Raw genomic sequence first — 26,461 nt, 5'->3', positions numbered from 1 at the left:
CAGGAGGGCCAACGCCTCATGTGTGAGGAAATCATTTATAAAACATTAACTAAGGGAGAGAATGGCGAAATCACACCCAAAACCCACCTGTGTGAGTCGGACCATCCTCCTCCTGCCACAACTCCACCACCACAGACACAGCGTGGAAAGAAGTGTGGAAGGAAGACAAGAGAGTGATGACCTGGGTTCAGTCTGGTCTGACAAAAGATGCAGGCTCTTGTATGACCACAGCCTGGGGACATACATGTCATCTGCTGCTGTTCATGATCTTTTGGACTTCTGGACCAGATTGTACTCCCTTATCTATGGACTCCTCAGGCCACCAATTTTGCATTAAAATAGTTGATGTGTGCCCTGGGGGCCAAAGGCTTCGCCAATTTCTGCTGTTTCTCCAGCGTTGCCTACCTCTTTCTTTGGTTATGACCCCTTAATAAATTTTTGGATTGATTTATTATACTCGCCTATGTGTGTTTTCCTTCAAAAAGGACAGTTTGTTTGTAAGGAGGCAGGTACATTTCAAAAATACAATGTGAAATTAACAAGAGACACCAACACCAAACAATCTCCTTGAGATTAAATAATACAAGATATTAATCATGTTGTGGTAACTTGACACACAAAAACACACCCAAAACTATTCTGGAGTTAAAAAAAAAAATAAAGAAAAATAAAACACAAGATCGGGCTTTAAAAAAAAAAAATAAAAAAAAAAAAAATTAATCTAAAAACATCAAAAAAATAATATTTTTTCGGTAGATTTGACAACTAAAAATATTATATTGATGTAATCAAGATGAATAATAAAGAAAGAAGTTTGTGAGAACTCTGTGTGAATATGAGCAGCAAAACAACTTAATTCTTCTAGCATTATAAAGAAGAACAGAGTGCGCTGCATTAAACAATTTAAAACATTGCAGCCTGACGAAAGTGCTATATCCATTCCGAACGCTAATTTTACCAGACCAAGCAGTTCCGTCTCGGAATTTATTCTTAGCATGCGTGGCACTTTGTGCGTCGGAATTGTCGCAATCGGATTTTGTGGTCGGAAAATTTTATAGCCTGCTCTCAAACTTTGTGTGTCGGAAAATCCGATGGAAAAACTCAGATGGAGCCCACACATGGTCAGAATTTCCGACAACAAGCTCCGATCACGCAATTTCCATTGGAAAATCCGACCGTGTGTACAGGGCATAAGGCCTTATTCACACCTATGCATTTTTAGTTCTTTTTACATTTTGCAGATTTGCACTACAGAACATGTTCCATAGGAAACCATGTTAGATGGACTGTAGTGCAAATCTGCAAAATGCAAAAAGCACTAAAAATGCACAGGTTTGAATCAGGCCTTAATATACTAGAGCTGCACGATTCTGGCCAAAATGAGAATCACGATTTTTTTGCTGAGAATAAAAAGATCAAGATTCTCTCACGATTCTCGCGGCGTAAAATCTTTCACATTATACAAAAAAAATTGGGCTAACTTTACTGGTTAGTTTTTTTTTTTAAATTAATTAAAGTGTAATTTTTTCCCCAAAAATTGCATTTGAATGACTGCTGCGCAAAGACAGTGTGACATAAAATATTGCAACAACCACCATTTTATTCTCTAGGGTCTCTACTAAACATACATATATATATATATATTACACACACATACATACATACATACATATATATATATATATATATATCAATCACACACACATATATATGTATATATTATATATATATTTTATATATATATATATATATATATATATATATATATATATATATATATATATATATATATATATATATATATAGATATATATATATATATATATATATATATAGATATAGATATATAGATATATAAAATAAAATGTTTGGGGTTCTAAATAATTTTCTAGCAAAAAAAAAAAAATGATTTCAACTTGAAACCAACAAATGTCAGAAAAAGGTTTAGTGTTTAAGTGGTTAAACTTAACTCATTTACACACCAAAGTTTATTCCTTTGATCTAAAGGACAAATTGTTACAATGTTTATACTCAAGTTTCACTGCTAAGGCCCCTTTCACACGATCGGACCGTTCAGATTCGCCTGTCAGTTTTGACGGCAGACCTGAACGGGCTCTCCATGTTAGTCTATGGAGCGTCGGATGTCAGCGGAGACATGTCCGCTGACATCCGACACCGTCCGATCCACTAAAAGCAGACGGATGGCCCTACGTCAAGGTCCGTCGCTGGCGGATCGGATCAGGTGAGATCTGATGAAAACGGACATGCTGTCCATTCTCATCCGATCCCTCCATAGGCGGCAGCGGCGCCTGACAAGCTCCTCCCTGCTCAGTGAGCTGAGATGGACCTGGCCGGAGGACTGAGGCGGGCTCCATAGAAACGGAGTCCGCCTCGTGTGAAAGGGGCCTAAAGAATGTTGTGATTCTTGGCAGACTGCCCGGTTTCTTTTTTTTTTCCCTTTCTTTTGACAGCTGTGGCTTTAGCAGAGCAGAGAGAATTCTCTGCATAGAAAGAATCGGGAAATACTTTGTCAAGATCATAACGGGGAAAAAAATTGCGATAACGATTCTTAACGATTAATCGTGCAGCTCTAATATATACTAGGTACAGAGGATATAAAACATTTACACACCCCTGTTAAAATGTCAGGTTTCTGTGATGTAAAAAAAAAAAATGGGACAAAGATAAATCATTTCAGAACTTTCCACCTTTAGGCCACTTTCACATTGGGGCGGTGGGGGCGGTAGCGGTAAAGTGCTGCTAGTTTTAGCTGCGCTTTTCGGCCGCTAGCGGGGTGCTTTTAACCCCCGCTAGAGGCCGAAAAAGGGTTAAAAGTGCCCAGAAAGCGGTGCTTCGGCAGTGCTGGCCATTAATTTCAATCGTAACAAGAAATGGCCACACTCTGTACTCGATCAAAATTTCTTTATTCAGAACATCCCAAAGTGTTGACGGAAAGCTGGTAGATGCATTTCACACACTCCAAGTGCGCTTAATCATTACCAATTAATTTCAATAGCAGAGGTGGTTTAGGAGCAGTGTGCACACCGCCCCAAAAATACTGCTTGCAGGACTTTTCCTGTCTGGCAAGCGCACCGCCCCAGTGTGAAAGCACTCATGCTTTCACACTGGGGCTGCAGAAGAGGCAGTTTACAGGCGCTATATTTTTAGCGCAAAAATGCCTCAGTGTGAAAGTGGCCTAAATGTGACCAATATACTGTAAAAACTCAATTGAAAAAAAAACTGAAATCTTTTTTGGGGGGGGGGGAGTAAAAATAAAAAACTAAAATAAAGTAAAGTGGTTGCAGAAGTGTGGACACCCTCTTATAACTGGGGATATACAACTAAGGGGAGAAAAAAGAAAAACCAGTTCCTACTGAAAACATAACCATGGTGACGGGTAATCTATGTATACCCTAATAAGGCTTACCAAAATATGGCAATGTTGCTATAGCCAAAGAACTAAGCATATAAAAGAAAAAATCCCGGTATCTCTACTGGGATCAAAAGTGGCTACTTAGGCAACAAATAGTCTACACCTGGGTATGTATCTATAAAATTACAAAATGTATTATATCCATATTGGAATGTGCTACAAAAATCATTAAAATGCACCTGTATTGGATGAAAACAGCTACACACTGCAAGCTTGGCCGGGTGCAGCCACAAGAGGTCATCTAAGCAATCAAAATATAGTAAACACTTACAGAAGGAAGGAAAGACATACACCTAAACGCATCATACAAAAACATAAAAACAACCACAACACAGAAGGTCCGGACACCAGTCTGCCACTCACAATGAAACTGAAGTGCGATGCAATCGCATGGATGTACACGACATATATAAAAAAAGGAAAATGGTAATGGTAATGTACCGAAGCCCCATCTATATCTACATAATTGCCAACATTGTAAAAAAAAATGTGGGACACTTTTGTGGCTGTAGGCGGAGTACAATAATTAGGGGACGTGGCATTCGTTTGTAGGCGTGACTTCCGAAAAAATACAAGTGCGGCGCGCTTAGCGCGCCGAAAAATGGGCGTGGTTTACGTGACATAGTGGGCGTGGCTTAAATGGGCGTGGCTCAAGAGGGTGTGGTTAGAGTCTGAGATGAATGAGGGATGGTGAGGGGGAGGAATGGAGAGGGGGAGAGGGGGAGAGGGGAGAGGGGAATGACGGGACAGCAGTCCCAGATCCCACACAATAAAAATGTGTGTATTCTAGAAAGTTTAACAATCAGCAGATAAAGATACTCCAAACACCTGGTGTTAGCACTTCAATCATCCCGGCACCATGGTTGTTATGGTGTCAGGATGACTGAAGTGCATTATTTCTATTATTAATATAAAATGAAATCATTCAACTCACCATAATGCAGAATCAGTGGGATCCTTGAGCGTGTCACTAGCCACGTCGCCTGCCACCAGCTGTCCGTCCTTGCGCCAGATGTCCCAGCAGAGTTAGTCCTTGCATCAGGTGCCCCCAGCGGAGCCCCCCTTACATCAGATGTCCCCAGCGGAGCCCCCTCACACCAGGAGTCCCCGGCGGAGCCCCCCCTCACACCAGGAGTCCCCGGCGGAGCCCCCCTTCACACCAGGAGTCCCCGGCGGAGCCCCCCTTCACACCAGGAGTCCCCGGCGGAGCCCCCCTCACACCAGGAGTCCCCTGCGGAGCCCCCCTCACACCAGGAGTCGCCGGCGGAGCCCCCCTCACACCAGGAGTCCCCGGCGGAGCCCCCCCTCACACCAGGAGTCCCCGACGGAGCCCCCCCTCACACCAGGAGTCCCCGACGGAGCCCCCCGCTCACATCAGGTGTCCCCGGCGGAGCCCCCCCCACATCAGGTGTCCCCGGCGGAGCCCCCCCTCACATCAGGTGTCCCCGGCGGAGCCCCCCCTCACATCAGGTGTCCCCGGCGGAGCCCCCCCTCACATCAGGTGTCCCCGGCGGAGCCCCCCTCACATCAGGTGTCCCCGGCGGAGCCCCCCCTCAAATCAGGTGTCCCCGGCGGAGCCCCCCCTCAAATCAGGTGTCCCCGGCGGAGCCCCCCCCACATCAGGTGTCCCCGGCGGAGCCCCCCCTCACATCAGGTGTCCCCGGCGGAGCCCCCCCTCACATCAGGTGTCCCCGGCGGAGCCCCCCCTCACATCAGGTGTCCCCGGCGGAGCCCCCCCTCATATCAGGAGTCTCTGGCGGAGCCCCCCCCTCATATCAGGAGTCTCCGGCAGAGCCCCCCCCTCACATCAGGTGTCCTGGGCGGAGCCCCCCCTCACATCAGGTGTCCTGGGCGGAGCCCCCCCTCACATCAGGTGTCCCCGGCGGAGCCCCCCCTCACATCAGGTGTCCCCGGCGGAGCCCCCCCTCATATCAGGAGTCTCTGGCGGAGCCCCCCCCTCATATCAGGTGTCCCCGGCGGAGCCCCCCTCACATCAGGTGTCCCCGGCGGAGCCCTCCCTCACATCAGTTGTCCCCGGCGGAGCCCCCCCTCACATCAGGTGTCCCCGGCGGAGCCCCCCCTCACATCAGGTGTCCCCGGCGGAGCCCCCCCTCACATCAGGTGTCCCCGGCGGAGCCCCCCCTCACATCAGGTGTCCCCGGTGGAGCCCCCCCTCACATCAGGTGTCCCCAGTGGAGCCCCCCCTCACATCAGGTGTCCCCGGTGGACCCCCCACCTCACATCAGGTGTCCCCCTTGCATCAGGAGTCCCACAGCGGTGCGCCCCCCCCACCTCAGAGGTGTCCTCCGCATGGCTAGAACCCCCGCCCCTTTCCATATCAGACTGGCAGCGGGGCGGGGGGGTAGGCGGGGCGAGGCAGAGCGGGGCAGGGGGTAGGCGAGGCGAGGCAGAGCGGGGCAGGGGGTAGGCGAGGCGAGGCAGAGCGAGGCGGAGCGGGGCGGAGGGTGGGCGGCGACGCAGGAGCTCCGTCTAGCCCCCCCCGCCGTCTTCCTAAACTACAGAAAAATGGCAGCCGGCGGAGACAATGTCTCCGCCGGCCATGGACCTCTAGCGGCGGCGGATGTGAAATCGTGAAGAACCGGATTTCTCGGGACATTTACCGGGACGCCACAAATTCGGGAATGGCGTCTAAGTCCCGGGAATGTCCCGGGAAATCCGGGACAGTTGGCAAGTATGTATCTATTTCTTTTTCTCCTATCCCATCTCAACTGAACTGGTTATTAGCAATTGTTGAAATAGCATGTGCTTTAAATCAATGGTTTAAGTGTACACATGGAAAGACTATTACAAATGTCATTTGACTTGATGAACAGAATTTTGCAGTGACAGCCCTTGGTGGCTATATAATTCTATTCTATTTCTTTGGACACAATTATACAAGGTTGCAGGATCGGATTTGAATATGTTGTTAGCTATATGACTTATAGGACACCTGTGAAATAGCAGCAACTAGAGGATGCCTGGAGTTTATACTGAAGGAATCTTCCTGTAATTTGTCCTTATACTAAGGAATGTAATACAACTTTAAGGTAGCATGAAAATTTCCATATAGCAGTGTTTCAATTATCCATGAGACAGCATAATTCATCTAACCCATCTTGCATACATTTTATTAACCATTCGTTGATATCATGCTTTAGGAGCCCCCGGGGGGCCACTCACAGTGACATTGTTAGGAATCCCTTCGAGGATAATAGAATCTGGGATTATTCCCATTTTCCTTTTTTTTATATATGTCGTGTACATCCATGCGATTGCATCGCACTTCAATTTCATTGTGAGTGGCAGACTGGTATCCGGACCTTCTGTGTTGTGGTTGTTTTTATGTTTTTGTATGATGCGTTTATGTGTATGTCTTTCCTTCCTTCTGTAAGTGTTTACTATATTTTGATTGCTTGGGTGACCTCTTGTGGCTGCACCCGGCCAAGCTTGCAGTGTGTAGCTGTTTTCATCTAATACAGGTGCATTTTAATGATTTTTGTAGCACGTTCCAATATGGATATAATACATTTTGTAATTTTATAGATACATACCCAGGTGTAGACTATTTGTTGCCACTTTTGATCCCAGTAGAGATACCGGGCTTTTTCTTTTATAACTGGGGATATAGCGGTGTTCATAATTAAGCAATCACATTAAGGCCTCATGCACTGGACGTTTTTACAGCAGCTGTTTTTGGCTTCAGACGTTGTTTGCTACAGTCAATAAACTCACCATCATGTTATGTGTCCATGCACACATAGGCTGTTATGAGCAGTTTTTGGCTGGGGCGTTTTTTGGCTTTAAAAAACAAAAAAAAAAACAAAACTAGTGGGTCCTGAGAGGAGTTTTTCAGCTGTAAAAAAACGCTCTAATGTCAAAAAACACTGATAAAGGCTCAAAAACGAGGATCACCAGGATTTGACATTTTTGATCCATTGAAAAAAAAAGCTAAAAAACGCTATTTCAAAAACATTGAAAAACTCACTGCAAAGCTACTGGTATTTTTATAATGTTATTTTAATGTCCAGTGTGCACGAGGCCTTAAACTCGTGGTAAATAGGAGTCAGTACACACCCGCCATCATTTAAAGTGCCTCTGATTAACCCCAAATAAAGTTCAGTTGTTCTAGTAGGCCTTTCCTGATATTTTCTTAGTCGCATCCTACAGCAAAAATAGCTTCCAAAGCATCAGAGGGATCTCATTGTTAAAAGGTATCAGTCAGGAGAAGGGTACAAAAGAATTTCCAAGGCATTAGATATACCATGGAACACAGTGAAGACAGTCATCATCAAGTGGAGAAAATATGGCACAATGGTGACAATACCAAGAACTGGATGTCCCTCCAAAATTGATGAAAAGACTAGAAGAAAACTGGTCATGAAGGCTGCCAAGAGGCCTACAGCAACATTCAGGCCCCGTTCACACCTATGCGAATTTAATGCAGCTTACACCGCATTCAATTCTCAGGACATTTTAAAATACCTTCATTTGAATGAGGCTGGTTTACATATGTGCGTTGCATTCGCACTGCGCATTGCCCAAAAAACATGTGCGTTTTCTGGGCATTGCAGTGTGAATTACAAGCACATTATTTTCTATGGGAACGCATCTGATTCGCAGATGCATTCCGTTGTGAACAGGCATTCTCTCCTTCTCCTCACCACACCTCCCCTCTCTCCCTGCTCAGCTGATCCGCAGATAGAATGGAGAGGCACCGCAGAACAGCTGCTTTTTCTCTTCGCAGAGAAAACGGAGCTGGAATTCGCACCGGACTGGTGTGAACTAGGCCTAAAGGAGCTGCAGGTATGTCTGGCAAGTACTGACTGTGTGGTACACGTGACAACAATCTCCCGTATTCTTCATATGTTGGGCTATTGGGTAGAGTGGCAAGACAGAAGCCTTTTCTTACCAAGAAAAACATCCAAGCCTGGATAAATTTTGCAAAAACACATCTGAAGTCTCCCAAACGCATGTGGGAAAAAGTGTTATGGTCTGATGAAACCAAGGTTTAACTTTTTGGCCATAATTCTAAAAGATATGTTTGGCGCAAAAACAGCACTGCATATCACCAAAAGAACACCTTACCCACTGTGAAGCATGGTGGTGGCAGCATCATATTTTGGGGCCGTTTTTCCTCAGATGGAATTATGAACAGTTCCAAATACCAAGTTAATATTGGCACAGAACCTTCAGGTTTCTGCTGGAAAGCTGAACATGAAGAGGAAATTCATCTTTCAGCAACGACCCAAAGCATACATTTAAATCAACAAAGAAATGGCTTCATCAGAAGAAGATTCAAGTTTTGGAATGGCCCAGCCAGAGCCCAGACCTGAATCCAATTGAAAATCTGTGTGGTGATCTAAAGAGGATGTGCACAGGAGATGCCCTCGTACTCTGACAGATTTGGAGTGTTTTTGCAAAGAAGAGTGGGCAAATATTGCCAAGTCAAGTTGTGCCATGCTGATAGTCTCATACCCAAAAAGACTGAGTGCTGTAATAAAATCAAAAGGTGCTTCAACACAGTATTAGTTTAAGGGTGTGCACACTTATGCAACCATATTATTTTAGTTTTTTTTTTTTACTTCTCTCCACCTAAAAGATTTCAGTTTGTTGTTCAACCGAGTTGTACAGTTTATAGGTCACATTAACCACTTGCTGACCGCCTAACACAGATATACTGCGGCAGAATGGCACGGGCAGGCAAAATCACGTACCTGGTACGTGATCTGCCTCCCGCGGGCGGGGGGCGCATCGCGTCCCCCCCTTGGTGCCCGAAACGGTCGGCTTCGTTAGGGGAGCGATCCAGGCTGAGGGGGAGACCACTCATTCGTGGCCACCCCCTCGCGAACGCTCCCCACGAATGAGATTCTTCCTCTGCTGCTGTATAGTAAACAGCGGCAGAGGAAGTGATGTCATCTCTCCTCGGCTCGGTATTTTCCGTTCCAGCGCCGAGGAGAGAAGACATCGATGTGAGTGCACAACACATACACACACAGTAAAACACACCAGGCACACTTTACACCCCCCATCACCCCCCGATCACCCCCTGATCACCCGCCCCCCGTCACAGTGACACCAAGCAGTTTTTTTTTCTGATTACTGCATTGGTGTCAGTTTGTGACAGTTAGTGTGGTAGGGCAGTTAGGGTAAGCCCCCTTTAGGTCTAGGGTACCCCCCTAATAAAGTTTTAACCCCTTGATCACCCCCTGTCGCCAGTGTCACTAAGCGTTTTTCTGATCACTGTATTAGTGTCACTGGTGACGCTAGTTAGGGAGGTAAATATATAGGTTCGCCGTCAGCGTTTTATAGTGTCAGGGACCCCTAAATACTACCTAATAAAGGTTTTAACCCCTTGATTGCCCCCTAGTTAACCCTTTCACCAGTGATCACCGTATAAGTGTTACGGGTGACGCTGGTTAGTTAGTTTAATTTTTATAGTGTCAGGGCACCCGCTGTTTATTACCTAATAAAGGTTTAGCCCCCTGATCGCCTGGCGGTGATATAACTTAGGTTTTAGGGTCATATAGGGTCTGCGTCGCCCCAGGCAGCGTCAGGTTAGCGCCAGTACCGCTAACACCCACGCACGCACCATACACCTCCCTTAGTGGTATAGTATCTGAACGGATAAATATCTGATCCGATTAGATCTATACTAGCGTCCCCAGCAGATTAGGGTTCCCAAAAACGCAGTGTTAGCTGGATCAGCCCAGATACCTGCTAGCACCTGCGTTTTGCCCCTCCGCCGGGCCCAGCCCAGCCCAGCCCACCCAAGTGCAGTATCGATCGATCACTGTCACTTACAAAACACTAAACGCATAACTGTAGCGTTCGCAGAGTCAGGCCTGATCCCTGCGATCACCAACAGGTTTTTTGGTAGCGTTTTGGTGAACTGGCAAGCACCAGCGGCCTAGTACACCCCGGTCGTAGTCAAACCAGCACTGCAATAACACTTGGTGACGTGGCGAGTCCCTTAAGTGCAGTTCAAGCTGGTGATGTGGCAAGCACAAGTAGTGTCCCGCTGCCACCAAGAAGAAGACAAACACAGGCCCGTTGTGCCCATAATACCCTTCCTGCTGCATTCGCCAATCCTAATTGGGAACCCACCACTTCTGCAGCACCCGTACTTCCCCCATTCACATCCCCAACCAAATGCAGTCGGCTGCATGAGAGGCATTTTCTTTATGTCCTCCCGAGTACCCCTACCCAACGATCCCCCCCAAAAAAGATGTTGTGTCTGCAGCAAGCGCGGATATAGGCATGACACCCGCTATTATTATTATTATTATCCCTCACATTGGTGAATGTTTTGAATGCTACCATACACTAGTTGAGTTTTAGCGTAGGGTACAGCATTGCACAGACTAGGCACACTTTCACAGGGTCTCCCAAGATGCCATCGCATTTTGAGAGACCCGAACCTGGAACCAGTTACAGTTATAAAAGTTACAGTTACAAAAAAAAGTGTAAAAAAAAAAAAACACAAAAAAATATATGAAATAAAAAAAACAAAAATAGTTGTCGTTTTATTGTTCTCTCTCTCTCTCTCTCTATTCTCTCTCTATTGTTCTGCTCTTTTTTACTGTATTCTATTCTGCAATCTTTTATTTTTATTATGTTTTATCATGTTTGCTTTTCAGGTATGCAATTTTTTATACTTTACTGTTTACTGTGTTTAATTGTTAACCATTTTTTTGTTTTCAGGTACGCCATTCAGCTGCAGCGCGGATTTATTTATCTTGACAGCAACAGCGTTTGCTCCCATGATATATAAAGCCGTGACTCCAGCGGAAGTGATGTATGCCTGAAGCATGGGGGCAGCAGGGGCGGAGGAGCGATTTGCTTCTAACTTTTGGGGTGGATGCCCCCATGCTTCGGCATATATAAATGGTGCATGTATGCCCATCATTAGAAGTGGGTGGATGAAGGGAGGTATTCTAATGATGGACATACCCACCGATCAATCTCTTTTTTTCGTTCAGCCCACAGGCTGCATGAAAAAAAAAAAAAAAAAAAAGATTACAATATATGCCCAACAAGGACCAGCAACGTACTGGTATGTTGCTGGACTTTGACTGGTTATACCAGAATGATGCCTGCAGGTTTAGGTATCATCTTGGTATCATTCTTTTCAGCCAGCGGTCGGCTTTCATGTAAAAGCAATCCTAGCGGGTAATTAGCCTCTAGACTGCTTTTACAAGCAGTGGGAGGAAATCCATCAATCCCCCACCATCTTCCATGTTTTTCTCTGGCTCTCCTGTCCCAACAGGGAACCTGAGAATGCAGCCAGTGATTCCGCCAGCTGACCATAGAGCTGATCAGAGACCAGAATGGCTCCAATCATCTCTATGGCCTAAGAAACCAGAAGCTACGAGCATTTCATGACTTAGATTTTGCCGGATGTAAACAGCGCCATTGGGAAATTGGGAAAGCATTTTATCACACTGATCTTGGTGTGGTCAGATGCTTTGAGGGTAGAGGAGAGATAGAGACTATTTTTTAAAAAAAAAAAAGAGTACCTGTCACTACCTATTGCTATCATAGGGGATATTTACATTCCCTGACATCACAATAAAAATGATTTAAAAAAAATGGAACAGTTTAAAAATAAGATAAAAAAGCAAAAAAAATAATAAAGAAAAAAAAAAAAAAACAGAAAAAGCACCCCTGTGCCCCCCTGCTCTCGCGCAAAGGCGAACGCAAGCGTTGGTCTGGTGTCAAATGTAAACAGCAATTGCACCATGCATGTGAGGTATCACCGCGAAGGTCAGATCGAGGGCAGTAATTTTAGTAGTAGACCTCCTCTGTAAATCTAAAGTGGTAACCTGTAAAGGCTTTTAAAGACTTTTAAAAATGTATGTAGTTTGTTGCCACTGCACGTTTGTGTGCAATTTTAAAGTATGTCATGTTTGGTATCCATGTACTCGGCCTAAGATCATTTTTTTATCTCATAAAACATTTGGGCAATATAGTTCGTTTTAGTGCATTAAAATTTAAAAAAGTGTATTTTTTCCCCAAAAAATGCGTTTGAAAAATCGCTGTGCAAATACTGTGTGAAAAAAAAAAAATTAAACACCCACCATTTTAATCTGTAGGGCCTTTGCTTTAAAAAATATATATAATGATTGGGGGTTCAAAGTAATTTTCTTGCAAAAAAAAATTTTTTTTTCATGTAAACAAATAGTGTCAGAAAGGGCTTTGTCTTCAAGTGGTTAGAAGAGTGGGTGATGTGTGACATAAGCTTCTAAATGTTGTGCATAAAGTGCCAGGACAGTTCAAAACCCCCCCAAATGACCCCATTTGGGAAAGTAGACACCCCAAGCTATTTGCTGAGAGGCATGTCGAGTCCATGGAATATTTTATATTGTGACAGAAGTTGCAGGAAAAAGACAAATTTTTTTTTTTTTTGCACAAAGTTGTCACTAAATTATATATTGCTCAAACATGCCATGGGAATATGTGAAATTACACCCCAAAATACATTCTGTTGCTTCTCCTGAGTACGGGGATACCACATGTGTGAGACTTTTTGGGAGCCTAGCCGCATACGGAACCCCAAAAACCAAGCACCGCCTTCAGGGTTTCTAAGGGTGTAAATTTTTGATTTCACTCCTCACTGCCTATCACAGTTTCGGAGGCCATGGAATGCCCAGATGGCACAACCCCCCCCCCCCCCCCCAAATGACCCTATTTTGGAAAGTAGACACCCCAAGCTATTTGCTGAGAGGTATGGTGAGTATTTTGCAGACCTCGCTTTTTGTCACAAAGTTTTGAAAATTGAAAAAAGAAAAAAAAAAAAATTTTTCTTTTCTTTCTTCATTTTCAAAAACAAATGAGAACTGCAAAATACTCACCATGCCTCTCAGCAAATAGCTTGGGGTGTCCACTTTCCAAAATGGGGTCATTTGGGGGGGAAGGGGTTGTGCCATCTTGGCATTTTATGGCCTTGAAAACTGTGATAGGTAGTGAGGAGTGAAATCAAAAATTTACGCCCTTAGAAATCCTGAAGGCGGTGCTTGGTTTTCGGGGCCCCGTACGCAGCTAGGCTCCCAAAAAGTCCCACACATGTGGTATCCCCATACTCAGGAGAAGCAGCAGAATGTATTTTGGGGTGTAATTCCACATATGCCCATGGCATGTTTGAGCAATATATCATTTAGTGACAACTTTGTGCAAAAAAAAAAAAAAAAAAAAAAAGTTTGTCATTTTCCCGCAACTTGTGGCAAAATATAAAATATTCCATGGACTTGACATGCCTCTCAGCAAATAGCTTGGGGTGTCTACTTTCCAAAATGGGGTCATTTGGGGGGGGTGGGGGGGTGGGGGGTTGAACTGTCCTGGCATTTTATGGCCTTCAAAACTGTGACAGGTAGTGAGGAGTGAAATCAAAAATTTACGCCCTTAGAAATCCTGAAGGCAGTGATTGGTTTTCGGGGCCCCGTACGCGGCTAGGCTCCCAAAAAGTCCCACACTCGTACGATCCACATTATCAGTCGCTCTGTACTGAGCGGCTGTGTGGTTCCACGCTGCCAACCGCTAATGTCTATTAATCTGATCTCCAACAAGAGTCTAATCAGAAGCGGGGATCAGGAATAGCAATTAAAACAGCTCAATCGGCAAGATTCATATGAGTCTCAGTACAAGCCTTTGCTAATCCTTGACTGACACCAGATCCCCCTCATCCAACCAAACTATATTTGATGATGTCAGCCAACCGCTGAAAGCTGCAGACATGTAGCCAAGAGGCTGCTGCCACTTTTATCCTTGTTATTATTACACACAGTTATAAAGTTCTAGAGGTATTCAGTTCTGTGCTCTTGAAGAAGCGCGTGTGGCGTGCAACATGTCGAGCCAATATAGAAATTGATTGTCACCACTGCATAGCTTCTGGTCCAATACAATGTAATCGTATGTAAACAGGATTGTCAGTCCTAAGTACTGTTCAAATTATTTTCTATACCATTAAGCTATGTATGGAGTGTATAACTTGTAAAATTGTGTGATCATGAGCTAAATTCTATCTGTTCTTCCTTTTTATTTCTATATTTTAAATATTATCTAATAAACTAGAATTTTAAGCATATCCATTTAGTAATTACTGTGCCTAAAAAGTCCCAAGCCCAAACTTTCTATTTTTTTAATACATTTTGGACTAAATGTATGACTAAAATTGAGTTTATTGTATTTTTTTTATAACAAAAAGTAGAAAATATCGTTTTTTTTCAAAATTTTCGGTCTTTTTCCGTTTATAGCGCAAAAAATAAAAACCGCAGAGGTGATCAAATAGCATCAAAAGAAAAATCTATTTGTGGGAACAAATAGACGCAAATTTTGTTTGGGTACAGCATTGCATGACCGTGCAATTAGCAGTTAAAGCGACGCAGTGCCAAATTGTAAAAAGTGCTCTGGTCAGGAAGGGGGTAAATCCTTCCGGGGCTGAAGTGGTTAAGACCCCTTTCACACTAGAGCGTTTTTGCAGGCACTATAGCGCGTTAAAAATAGCGCCTGCAAACCGCCCCAAAACAGCTACTCCATTCACTAGGGCTTTCACACTGGAGCGGTGCGCTGGCAGGGCGTCAGAAAAAGTCCTGCCAGCAGCTTCTTTGGAGCGGTGAACTCACCGCTCCTCCAGCGCTGCTCCCCATTGAAATCAATGGGGCAGCGCTGCAATACCGCCTGCAAAACGCCGCTCCGGCGGCGTTTTGCTGGCGCATTTAATCCCTTTTCAGCTGCTAGTGGGGAGTAAAACTGCCCCGCTAGCGGCTGAATAGCGCCGCTAAAACGGCGCTAAAAATAGCGCTGCTTTACCGCTGACGCCCGGGCGCCAGCAGTGTGAAAGGGGAAAAGGTTCTGAAATGATTTATCTTTGTTTAATTTTTTTACATCACAGAAACCTGACATTTTAACAGGGGTGTGTAGACTTTTTATATCCACTGTATTCCATGCAAAGAGAACTGCCCTGCCTTTAGTAAATTACCCCAAAGGATTTGTACTGTAAATGTAAAAAGCACAATTAAATATTATATAACTGCTTTATATGTAATAAGCAATATATAATTACAAATTTTGCATAAAAGCAAGGTGTTTAAGACTTTAGCACATATTGATAATATCATATTTATAAATGTAATACTGTATTCAACAAATTTATTACAAGTATAAAAAAAGTTAAAATGGCTATACATTCCCTTAAAGTGGTTGTTAAGCCACTCTAACCTGTATACACCATCAGCACTGCCTCCTATTGTAGTATCCCTCCCCTGTGTGCGATTTATAAAAATAAATGCTGCAAATACCTAATTTTACTGCAGAGATTGCGATCGCATTTCCAGCTTTCTCCTTTTCTCCTCAGAGAAGCAGCGGGAGGGGCTGAGATACCCCTGCTGATGTCAGTCTGGAGGGGAGGAGGAGAGAGCTGGCTGGTCATGGGAAGTGGATGCCCACTACACCTTGTGGAATGGCAAATAGGTAACCCCACACTCGGAACTCGGAACCACCACAACTCCAGGAAAGTGGATTTAAAAGCTTTGTATGCACACTTCATGTTTATGTGCACACACCACTGTGACTGAATCCTTATATCACGGATCAGTGAATAACCAAGACAGGCAAGAACCTGGCTTAAGGTGATGTGAACAGTAGTGGCTATATATCAACCGATATTTATCCTGTGCTTCCCCACATATGTGCCCACTTTTGGCTGTCATCCAGCATTAGGGTCCTCAGTTACTACCTCCTTTCTGGAGGGGGCCTTTTTGCGGTCACAATTTCCCTGGCATAGAAACATCGAAGCTCCTGAAGAAGCGACAGTTCAGGTCGCAAAACATGTAGAGCGAGTAATTCTTTTAACCTATGAGGATTGTGGGAACCACCAAGAGGAATACATACACCTCATTGTGGGCATTTTCTTGATACTCCTAGTATTGCCCCACAGGAAGTATATGATTCAGTATATCCTCCAGGAATAACCACTGTGTCCTATATCTTTTTATAAATCATTGTGTTGTATATGTATATACATTTTATGTGAACTATTAAAATTTGTTATTTTTATACGTGCCTACAAAGTCCATTATTCCCAATTCCAGTATTTACAGATTATGTAGGATGTGGCACATTTATATTAAAGGTGTTCAATTGCCACCTCAGGGCATTGCAATCAATTGAATTGCGTGAATAAATTATCAATTTATTAAACAATCTCTTTAAAACCGTTTTGCATATTTATAAAACATGATTTATGAAAACTCTAACCATTCTAGCAAAGCACGCAGTGAGATATCCACTCCCAGAGCCAACGTCCAATGCCTTTGCACCCTCGATCAATTTATCTTCTAATACCTCCAGCGCATGTGCATGCTGTAAGACACAGGAACACCACAGAGACTCAGATTAACATTTGGCTTATGATTCATTAGGTCTAACTAAAAATGTTATGCACTTGCTAAACCTTGCATAATGATAAAGCACAAGCTTTCCAATGCAGAGTCACCAGTGGGTAAAACGAAACTGGGGAATTAACCAAGCTTCATGTGCCATTATAATGGCTCTAGCTGCACTGCCTGTGCCAGGTTCTATTTTAGAGTGAAATAGAAATGAGCACAGGTCTGCATCTGATGTACAGTGGGAATGCTTCAGTTTTCCATCTAGAAAACTGCTGCAGATTCCAGTCAGGTGTGACTCCGCTCTGCTCGTGCAGTAATCACACTACATGGGCATCCTTTTGTTAATTAGAAGCATGTTCTACGTTTATAAGAGTCATGCAAGCATTGTGGTTGCACAGCTTAAACTTAGCTTTGACCTCTGTTGAGCCAGTTGTGACCACTTTGATATAATATAATGTTTATAGATACCTTTACTGTGTTCTGAATTATTGACATAATGGGGTTGATTCACTTAAGGGAAATATACTGTGCACGGCCAATGCACTTGCTCCAGAGCTTAGTAAATGAGGTAAAGCTTCACTTTGCAAAGAATACTTAAAGCGGAGTTACACCCAAAAGTGGAACTTCCACTCATTTGTCTGCTCTCCCCCTCCGGTGCCACAATTGGCACCTTTCAGGGGGGAGGGGGCACAGGATACCCGTTTTTGACCGCTTTAATTACATGCAAGGTACATAAAAAAAAGACAGCATTCTTGCTTGCTTGTATGTGACTGGATGATAGAAATCAGCAGAGCGTTCCCCTTATTTCAGAGCTTGCCCTCAGATCTAAAGCAAATGCACTTGCAGTGCACAATATATCCGCTTTTAGTAAAATCAACCTCAATGTTCCCAAATTCAATTAATTTCACACTAAAAATTTCTCGAAAATTTTTTAAAAGTTTGAAAAACAAGAAGATTAGTATACTAAAATATTGTACAATTAAACAGTTCAAATATACCCAAAATCATTGTGGTCAGGTGAGGGGGGATGCCTGAGATGGAACATTGCTTTACACAAGAGAGAGAACTAAAATACACTGACATCTAGTGAGGGTTCTCAGTATTGCAGCCAATAATCCAATCATCCCATCATCCCAATATGCAGTTTAGTACGTCCCCTAAATAATCACCTGTTTTCGGGTATTTACTACGGTCATTGTGAGTGTATTTGAATTCTGTAGTTAATAATGTGTACAATGATATTTCGTTTTTGTTTTGTTTTGTTTTTTTGATTGTCTTAAGTCACTGCAGGGAGGTGCAAGCCAGGGCTTATAAGGACACACTGGACATTATTTGTTTATTTGTATCCTTAAAATTAACACTGTACAGTGTATGTTAGTTTCTAAAGGCATTCTTAAAGCTTCAGGAAACCTAAATATCCTTCTGTGAACTGGATCTGTATAAAATGATGTGCGAATTGTCGGTGCTATATACAGTAAACACCTGTAATAAATAAATATAAGCTAGTGAATCGCTCTACAAGCACTGGAGTTTCCATTGCCTATAACCTAAAGCACTTTTTTATGCTTAGTTTTTTTTCTTTTGGAAACACAGTAAGTACCATTTCTTTTTCTTCCCCTTTTATTTAGTTTTTAGTCTTCTAAAAGTTTCAATACCATAGCACTATCCAGCTATCATAAAGTACCCTTTCTATATTCATGACTACTTTAACCACTTGCCGCCCACGGTGCGGCTCTCGTTCTGGGTGGACGAAATATGACGGCCTCCCAAAACGACCGCTCTGGCGCAGCGTGGCGATCACTGCCGCGCCATGTTGCTAGGACACAGCGCGACCCCAATCTTTGTAACCATGTGATCGGCTGTGTCCAATCACAGCCGGTCACATGTAAACACGGAGATGCTGGTAATCGGCGCTCCTCGCCTCACACTGACAGAGTGTGAGGAGAGGAGAGCCGATCAGCGGCATCTCCTTACAGGGGGACATCTAGGTATGTAATCAGAACACTGATCATCAGTGCCCCGATTACAATTAGGTGCCAAAAGTGCCAGCAATCAGTACCAACCAGTGCCCACAATTGCCACCAATCTGTGCCCATGAGTGATGCCAGTCAGTGCTGGCTATCACTGCTGCCCATCAATGCCCATCAGTGCCCACCAGTGCTGCCCATCAATGTCGCATATTCGTGCCTCCTCATCAGTGCAGCCTATCAGTGCTTATTTACAACCCAGAAGTGAAAAATTTCACATGGTTACATGACCATGACCATTGTCAAAGTGTGACAGCACTGAGAACTGAAAAATGGTCTTGGCAGGAAGGGGGTGTAAGTGCCCTGTATGGAGGTGGTTAAGAAATAGTCACACAGAAGTCCACAGCTCAGGTGGGAGAATATGTCCACGGGACAACTATTAGTCATGCACTCCACAAATCTGGCCTCTATGGAAGAAAGCCATAAGAAGTCCCTTTTGCAGTTTGTGAGAAGCCATGTGGGGGACACAGCAAACATGTTTAAGAAGGTGCTCTGGTCAGGCGAGACCAAAAATTCAAGTTAGACTTACCGGTAACTTGTTTTCCAGAAGTCTTTCAGGACAGCACCTGAGAGATAGTGACTCCTCCCACCGGACCACAGGAAACACCCTCTTCTACTGCGGCAGAATGGCATGGCTGGGTGAAACGATGTTATGCAATGTCGCTTCGCCCTGTGGCCACTAGGGGGCACACGCCTCTGGCAGCACGCGCCCCCGAGCCGATGCGAGTGCCCGGTGGTCTCGATCACCGCCGTGCTCCTGCGATTGCTGCTGAGACACAGAGAACTGTGTGTGTAAACACACAGTTTGCAGTTCTCTGAGGGGAGAAGTGACAGATCGTCTGTTCATACAGAGTATGAACAGCAATCTGTTATCTTCCCTGCACAGTCCCCATCCCCCTTCAGTTAGAACACACACTAGGACACACTTAACCCCTTCACTGCCCCCTAGTGTTAACCTCTTCATTGCCAGTGACATTTTTACAGTAATCAATGCATTTTTAATCGCACTGATCACTGTATTAATGCCAATGGTTCCAAAAATGTGTCAAAATTGCCCCGATAATGTCGCAGTCACGATAAAAAATGCAGATCACCGCCATTACTAGTAAAAAAAATTAATAGTAAAAATGCTATAAATCTATTCCCTATTTTGTAGACGCTATAACTTTTGCGCAAACCAATCAATATACACTTATTGCGATTTTTTTTACCAAAAATATGTAGAAGAATACATATCGGCCTAAACTGAGGAAAAAATAGTTTTTTTATATATTTTTGGGGAATATTTATTATAGCAAAAAGTAAAAAATACTGCGTCTTTTTCAAAATTGTCGCTCTTTTTTTGTTTATAGCGCAAAAAATAAAAACCGCAGATGTGATCAAATACCACCAAAAGAAAGCTCTATTTGTGGGGAAAAAAAGGAAGTACATTTTGTTTGGGTGCAACGTCACACGACCGCGCAATTGTCAGTTAAAGCGACGCAGTGCCGAATCGCAAAAAGTGCTCTGGTCAGGAAGGGGGTAAAATCTTCCGGGGCTGAAGCGGTTAAAGGGAGGCCACACCTCAGTTGTAGAAGAGAACCTCCGGCCCCAACTGGATCACATAAGCACATACGTTAGTCACAGCATAGTACATCAAACCAATAGGGTGGGTCGTTGCTGTCCTGAAAGACTTTTGGAAAACAAGTTACCAGTAAGTCTAACTTGAATTTTCCCAAGGCGTCTTTCAGGACAGCACCTGAGGGGATAACAGAGACTTACCCCCTTAGGGCGGGACAACAGCCTGCAGGACTTTCCTGCCTGATCGCTGGCAGATGTGAGGTCCAACCTATAATGCCGCACAAAGGTGCGCAAACTTGACCATGTTGCCGCCTTGCAAATTTTTTTTCCGGGGTGGCACCAATTCTCTCTGCCCAAGTGGCCGCAAGTGCTCTGGTTGAGTGTGCACAAATTCTCACTGGTGTAGACAAACCTGCACGTGAATATGCCTCCAGAATGGATAATTTCAGCCATCTGGCTAAAGAAACTTTTGAAGCCTGGCAACCTTTCTTGTTGCCCAAAAAAAGAACAAATAATGAGTCTGTTCGTCTAAAGTCCTTTCTTACTTCTAAGTAACATAACAAAATCCTTCTGACGTCTAGCATATGAAAAAAAAAAGTCTCCTTCTCCCCCAACGGGTTAGCATAGAAGGTTGGGAACACAATGTCTTGTGAACGATTATGTATTGAAGCTACCTTGGGCAAGAACTTAGGGCATGTCCTAAGTATAACTCAAGTATTAGGTATTATCTGGAAACACTGACAGGTAAGGTTCCTTAATTGACAGAGCGTGTAGCTCCCTGATCCTACGTGCTGTAAGTAATGACGATCAAACACAGCTTTAAGAGTGAGACATCTGAGGGATGTTTCTTCCAGAGGCTCAAATGGATTCTTTGCTAGGGCTTGCAGGATTACTGATAGATCCCACTCCTGGTACTGGTTTGGATCTTGTAAGAGCTCTAAAAAAAATTTGAATACCAGTGGTTCCGAGGCCACAGATTTTTCTAAGAAAACTGCAAGTGCAGCAACCTGCACCTTCAAGGTACTGACCGCTAGACCATTATCTACTCCATCTTGCAAGAATTCTAAGATGGAAAAAAAGGCTCTCTGGGTTTTGGGCAGACGAATTGCACCATGAATTATAGACCTTCCAGACCTTAGTATAAATGGCTCTCGTTACAACATTGCTATCCACCAGGAAAAAGGTAACTAAACGGTCTGAAAACCCTTTGCTTTTTAGGAGCTGCTCTTCAGAAACCAGGCTGTAAGAGCAAGGCTGGTCACTTTTGGATGATTTACTGGACGTTGGATTAGCAGATCCTGTCTGAGACGTAGATGCCAGCAAGGCTTGGCCGCCATTCCCAGAACAGTTGAGAACCAGGCCCTTTTTGGCCAAAATGGAGTGATTAGGATGACTGGTACCTTCTCCCATTGAATTTTTTAATAATACCAGTGGGATTAGTTGAAACAGGGGGAAAGCGTAGCAAAGGTGAAATCTCCATGGATGTGCTAGAGCATCTGTGCCTAGCGACCCTTTGAGATTGTTTAAGGAAAAAAAATAGAGGAACCTGTGCATTCTGTTTTGAGGCAAACAGGTCCACCTCCGGCTGTCCCCACACACTGGAAATTGTTGAAGATCTCCGGATTTAGAGACCATTCTGCCTCCTGAATGGGATGACTGTTCAGGGTCCCCTTTAGGTGGAATGCTGACAGGGATAGCAAGTGCCTCTCTGCCCACAGCAGGATTTCTGTTGCCAGTGCCTGTAAAGACCTGCTCCTCATGTCCCCTGTCTGTTTAGATAAGCCACAGCTGTGGCATTGTCCGTCAAAATTTGAACATGGTGAAACTGGAGATCCTGCGCAAATACTAGTAGAGATAAGGCAATGGCCTTCAGCTCTCTCCAATTTGAGGACCTTGTCGCCTCCCTCTTGGACCAACTTCCTTGTGCAAAGTGGGCCCCCCCATCCCCAAGAGCTGGCGTCTGTGGTCAGTTTTCTTTCGAATGGAAAGGTTCAATCTAGAACCCTTGATAGGATCTCCTGACTCCTCCACCACCAAAGCGACCTCTTCACCCGAGTTGGAATCTTCACCTGTGTGTCCAGGGATCTTAAGCTGTGATCCCATGACCTCAGGAGAAAGGTTTGCAAACACCTGAAATGCAGTCTTGCCCACTGAATAGCCGGCATTGTTGAGGTTAGTACCCCTAATGCCGACATAACTTGCCTTATCATTATCAGCTGGTTGGTCTGCAGCATCAACACCGTGTACTGAACCTTGTCCTTTTTCTCTTGAGGGAGAAATATCTTTTGTTTCACTGAATCGATTATGTAACCCAGAAAGCGAACCTCTTGTGACGGGTTTAGGGAGGATTTCTAGAGGTTTAAAATCCACTCTAAAGATTCCAGATGATTGCGTGCTTTGGCCAAATTGTCCTGCAACCTTTCCTTTGAGGGGGTGAAAAATAGTAAGTCGTCCAGATAGGGAATCACTGCGATTCCCTGAAGACGTAGTGGTGCTAGGGCTTCCGCCATCACCTTGGTAAAGATCCGAGGTGAGGATGATAGCCCGAACGGCAGGGCCCTGAATTGTAGATGATGAATCACGCCTTTCATCTTTACCATTAACCTGAGGTACCTCTGGGAGTGAAGCGAGATTGGGATATGCAGGTATGCATCCTTTAAATCCATTTACACCATGTAACATTCTGGGGTCAGCAGATTTCTGACAGAAGAAAATCGAGTCCATCTTGAACCTTCTGTACATGACAGATTTGTTTAGAGGTTTTAGATTGAGGATCAATCGGAATTTCCCAGTTGGTTTTCCTACCAAGAAAACGTGGATATAAAACCCATGTTGCCGCTCGTTCTTGTGGCACTTGAATCACTACGCCCTGCTGCATCAGTTCCTTTAATGAGGACTTTATGGCCAGGGCTTTTACTGGATCCTTTGGGGTATTCGTCACCAGAAATGTTTTTGGGGGGGTTCCGTACTCTATTGCATATCCTTGAGAAAGAGTGGTCAGAATAAACTGATCTGGTGTTATGGCTGACCATTGCGGAAGCAAATTTTACAGCCTACCCGCAAGGTCGAGTCATTGGGATTTCTTGGCCTGCGTAGGAGGATGGAAGAGGATTCCGCCCTTGCCCTTAGTTTTTTGTGCGGACCAATTTTTCCTTTTCCCCTGGGACTTGTTGTCCTGCTCCTGAGCTCTTTGAGGTAAAAAAAAAAAACGCTCTGGGGGTTGCTTCTTTTTTACCGGGAAGGACTTTTTCCTATCAGCAGTCCTGTCTAGAATGGTATCTAGCTCAGGACCAAATAGAAGATCCCCTGAAAAAGGAATCCCACAGAGCTTACTCTTTGATGCCGTGTCACCTTGCCAAGTCTTCAACCATAATGCTCTTCTTGCCAGATTTGTTAGGGCTGCTGATCTAGCCAAAATTTTGATTGCTTTGGCTGAAGCATCCGCTATATAGGCTACCGCAGAGGACAAGGTAGAAAAGGAATCCAAAATCTCCTGTTTGGGTGAATCCGCTACTATAAGAGCTTTAAGCGAGTTAACCCAATACTCTAAATTCCTGGCTACGCATGTTGTAGCCAAAGCTGGCTTTAAATTGCTCATGACCGACTGCCAAGTTCTCTTGAGCAGAAAATCCATACACTTATCCACTTATCCATTGGATCTCTTAGAACACCCATGTCTTCAAAGGCCAAGTCGGTGGATCTAGAGACCTGGGAGAAGGCAGCGTCTAGCCTGGGACCTTGTTCCATAAAGCAGAGGAATCTTCCTCAAATGGAAAATGTCTCTTGTAGGCTCTTGAGAAAAAAGTTTTTTTCTCTGGTTCCTGCCATTCTTTCTTTATGGAGTCTGAAATGACAGAATGAACCAGAAAATTCCAAACTTTAGGTTCACCTAGACCTACGTAGATGCGGTCATGTATTGTTAGTTCCTTCTTTTCTTCACTTAGGCTCAAGATAACATGTTTGGCTCTAAGAAGCCCATCAACTTCTTCCAGGGGCAATTTAAATTTAGACGGGGCTACCGCCCCCTCACCCTCCTCCTCTTCTGAACCTTCACTGAAAGGAGCGAGAAATTGCATGGTAGAAGGGCCTTCCGACAGGTTCTCTGGTACAGAAAGCGACACCTGGGACGATTCGGATGTGGAGGGCTGACTAGCCATTGGATTATCCAACGAGTCATGGAATGACAATCATGGCATACAGCTACTTTTTGACTGAGGAAAGCAAATCATCACAAACGGAAACCGATTCCTCCTTAACCAAGGAAGCAATGCAGGTGCTGCATAAGGTTATCTTCCAATTCTCTCCCATTTTGGCCTTGCATGAGGGGCATTTTCTTTTGCCTGAATCAGAGTTTTTGGCCTAAGAGAGGAAACAAAAGTGAAAAAAAAAACAGGAGGCCTTTGCCGAGACCCTGTCTCAGTTTGTGGACCACCCCAAGCTGCACTTTAAGAAAGAAATAGAAAACCTAAAGGGTCCAGACAGTCCCTGCCACCAGGAGGGAAAGAAGGGTGGACCAGATTTCCAAGTAAAAGGAATGGGCAGATAAAAACTGCCCCTTACCCGGGCCTTGCTGGCGCTTGTCCCCAACACTGTAGAGCCCGCTGAGTCTTCCATCGCTGGTGTGCAGCGCTTCACTCGTGGCTTTATGATCCACTTCCGGACTCCCATAGCGCCACTGCACCAGACTGGAAGCGGAAATAGATGCCAGCACCAACCCTGCCTCTGCCCTCTTGCACCCAAAATGACGCCGGACGACGATCCAGCAACCTGCCCATAAGTGAGGTCACTTCTGGCGCGGCCAAGACACTTCTCGGCCACCAAAAAAATGGTGGCACTGCACATACAGCCGCCGCTTGGCTGGAGCAGAGCGGGCCGGCCGGATCCACGGTTCTCCCCAAGCGTAAAGGGGAAAGAGGGGCCCGTACATTACCACTGCAAGGCCTGGGTAAATCGGGAGGGCTGAGGTCCTAAAAAAAAAGGAGGAAAGGTGAGGAAACCCTGTCCCCCAGGCACACTCGAGGGACTATGGCTCCCCACGGATGTTCCCTCCGCGCCAGAGGAAACAAAAACTGAGGCGTGGTAGGGAGTAGCCTCCCCTTTAAAGATTTGGAGGAAGAGGGTGTTTCCTGTAGTCAGGTGGGAGGAGTAACTATCTCTCAGGTGCTGTCCTGAAAGACGCCTTGGGAAATTGAACTTCTTGGCCTAAAAGCAAAATGGTATGTGTGGCGGAAAACTGCACATCACCCTGAACACACCATTCCCACCGTAAAAACACATGGTGGCAACATCATGTTGTGAGGATGCTTTTCTTCAGCAGGGACAGGGAAGCTGGTCAGAGTTGATGGGAAGATGGATGGAGCCAAATACAGGGCAATCTTAGAAGAAAACCTGTTACAGTCTGCAAAAAACTTGAGACTGGGCCGGAGGTTCACCTTTCAGCAGGACAACGACCCTAAACATACAGCCAGAGCTACAATGGAATGGTTTCAATCAAAGCATATTAATGTGTTAGAATGGCCCAGTCAAAGTCCAAACCTAAATCCAATTGAGAATATGTGGCAAGACTTAAAAATTGCTGACGCTCTCCATCCAATCTGACAGAGCTTGAACTATTTTGCAAAGCAGAATGGGCAAAAATTGCACTCTGTAGATGTGCAAAGCTGGTAGAGACATCCCCGAAAAGATTTGCAGCTGTAATTGTAGCGAAAGGTGGTTCAACAAATTACTGACTCAGGGGGGCTGAATACAAATGCACACCACACTTTTCAGATTTGTAAAAAATGTTGAAAACCATTTATCATTTTCCTCCCACTTCACAATTATGTGCCACTTTGTGTTAGTCTAGCACATAAAAGCCCAATAAAATACATTTACGTTTTTGGTTGTAACATGACAAAATGTGAAAAATTTCTAGTTCAATATTTTTATTGAAGTTTGTATAAATAAGATACAAATTAAGACAAGTATCAAAGCATGGGATATAGATATAGACAATGCGATTAACAATTTTTATACATATTACAAATTAGTCTTACTGAAAGAAAAAGATTATGTGT

The 26,461-nt window shown here is 44.4% G+C and overlaps 1 protein-coding gene across 4 annotated transcripts in view; it reads right to left on the bottom strand.

Moving 5' to 3' along the window:
• Positions 1-26,461, bottom strand: part of LOC141117163 (protein-L-isoaspartate(D-aspartate) O-methyltransferase-like) — a 243,299-nt gene that overhangs the window by 126,165 nt on the left and 90,673 nt on the right. For 3 of the 4 annotated variants that reach the window (XM_073609834.1, XM_073609835.1, XM_073609838.1), the window contains one exon: positions 16,688-16,792. The exons of the other annotated variant lie outside the window; for it this stretch is intronic. In XM_073609834.1, the coding sequence (XP_073465935.1) occupies positions 16,688-16,792 (105 nt within the window). The remainder of the gene's footprint in view (positions 1-16,687; positions 16,793-26,461) is intronic. 4 annotated transcript variants of the gene reach the window in all.

The sequence above is a fragment of the Aquarana catesbeiana genome, linkage group LG13 (genome assembly GCF_042186555.1).
Source record: "Aquarana catesbeiana isolate 2022-GZ linkage group LG13, ASM4218655v1, whole genome shotgun sequence".
Lineage (NCBI taxonomy): Eukaryota > Metazoa > Chordata > Amphibia > Anura > Ranidae > Aquarana > Aquarana catesbeiana.
The sequence above is the reverse complement of the archived record's forward strand: the minus strand, read 5'-3'. Positions and strand labels throughout refer to the sequence as shown.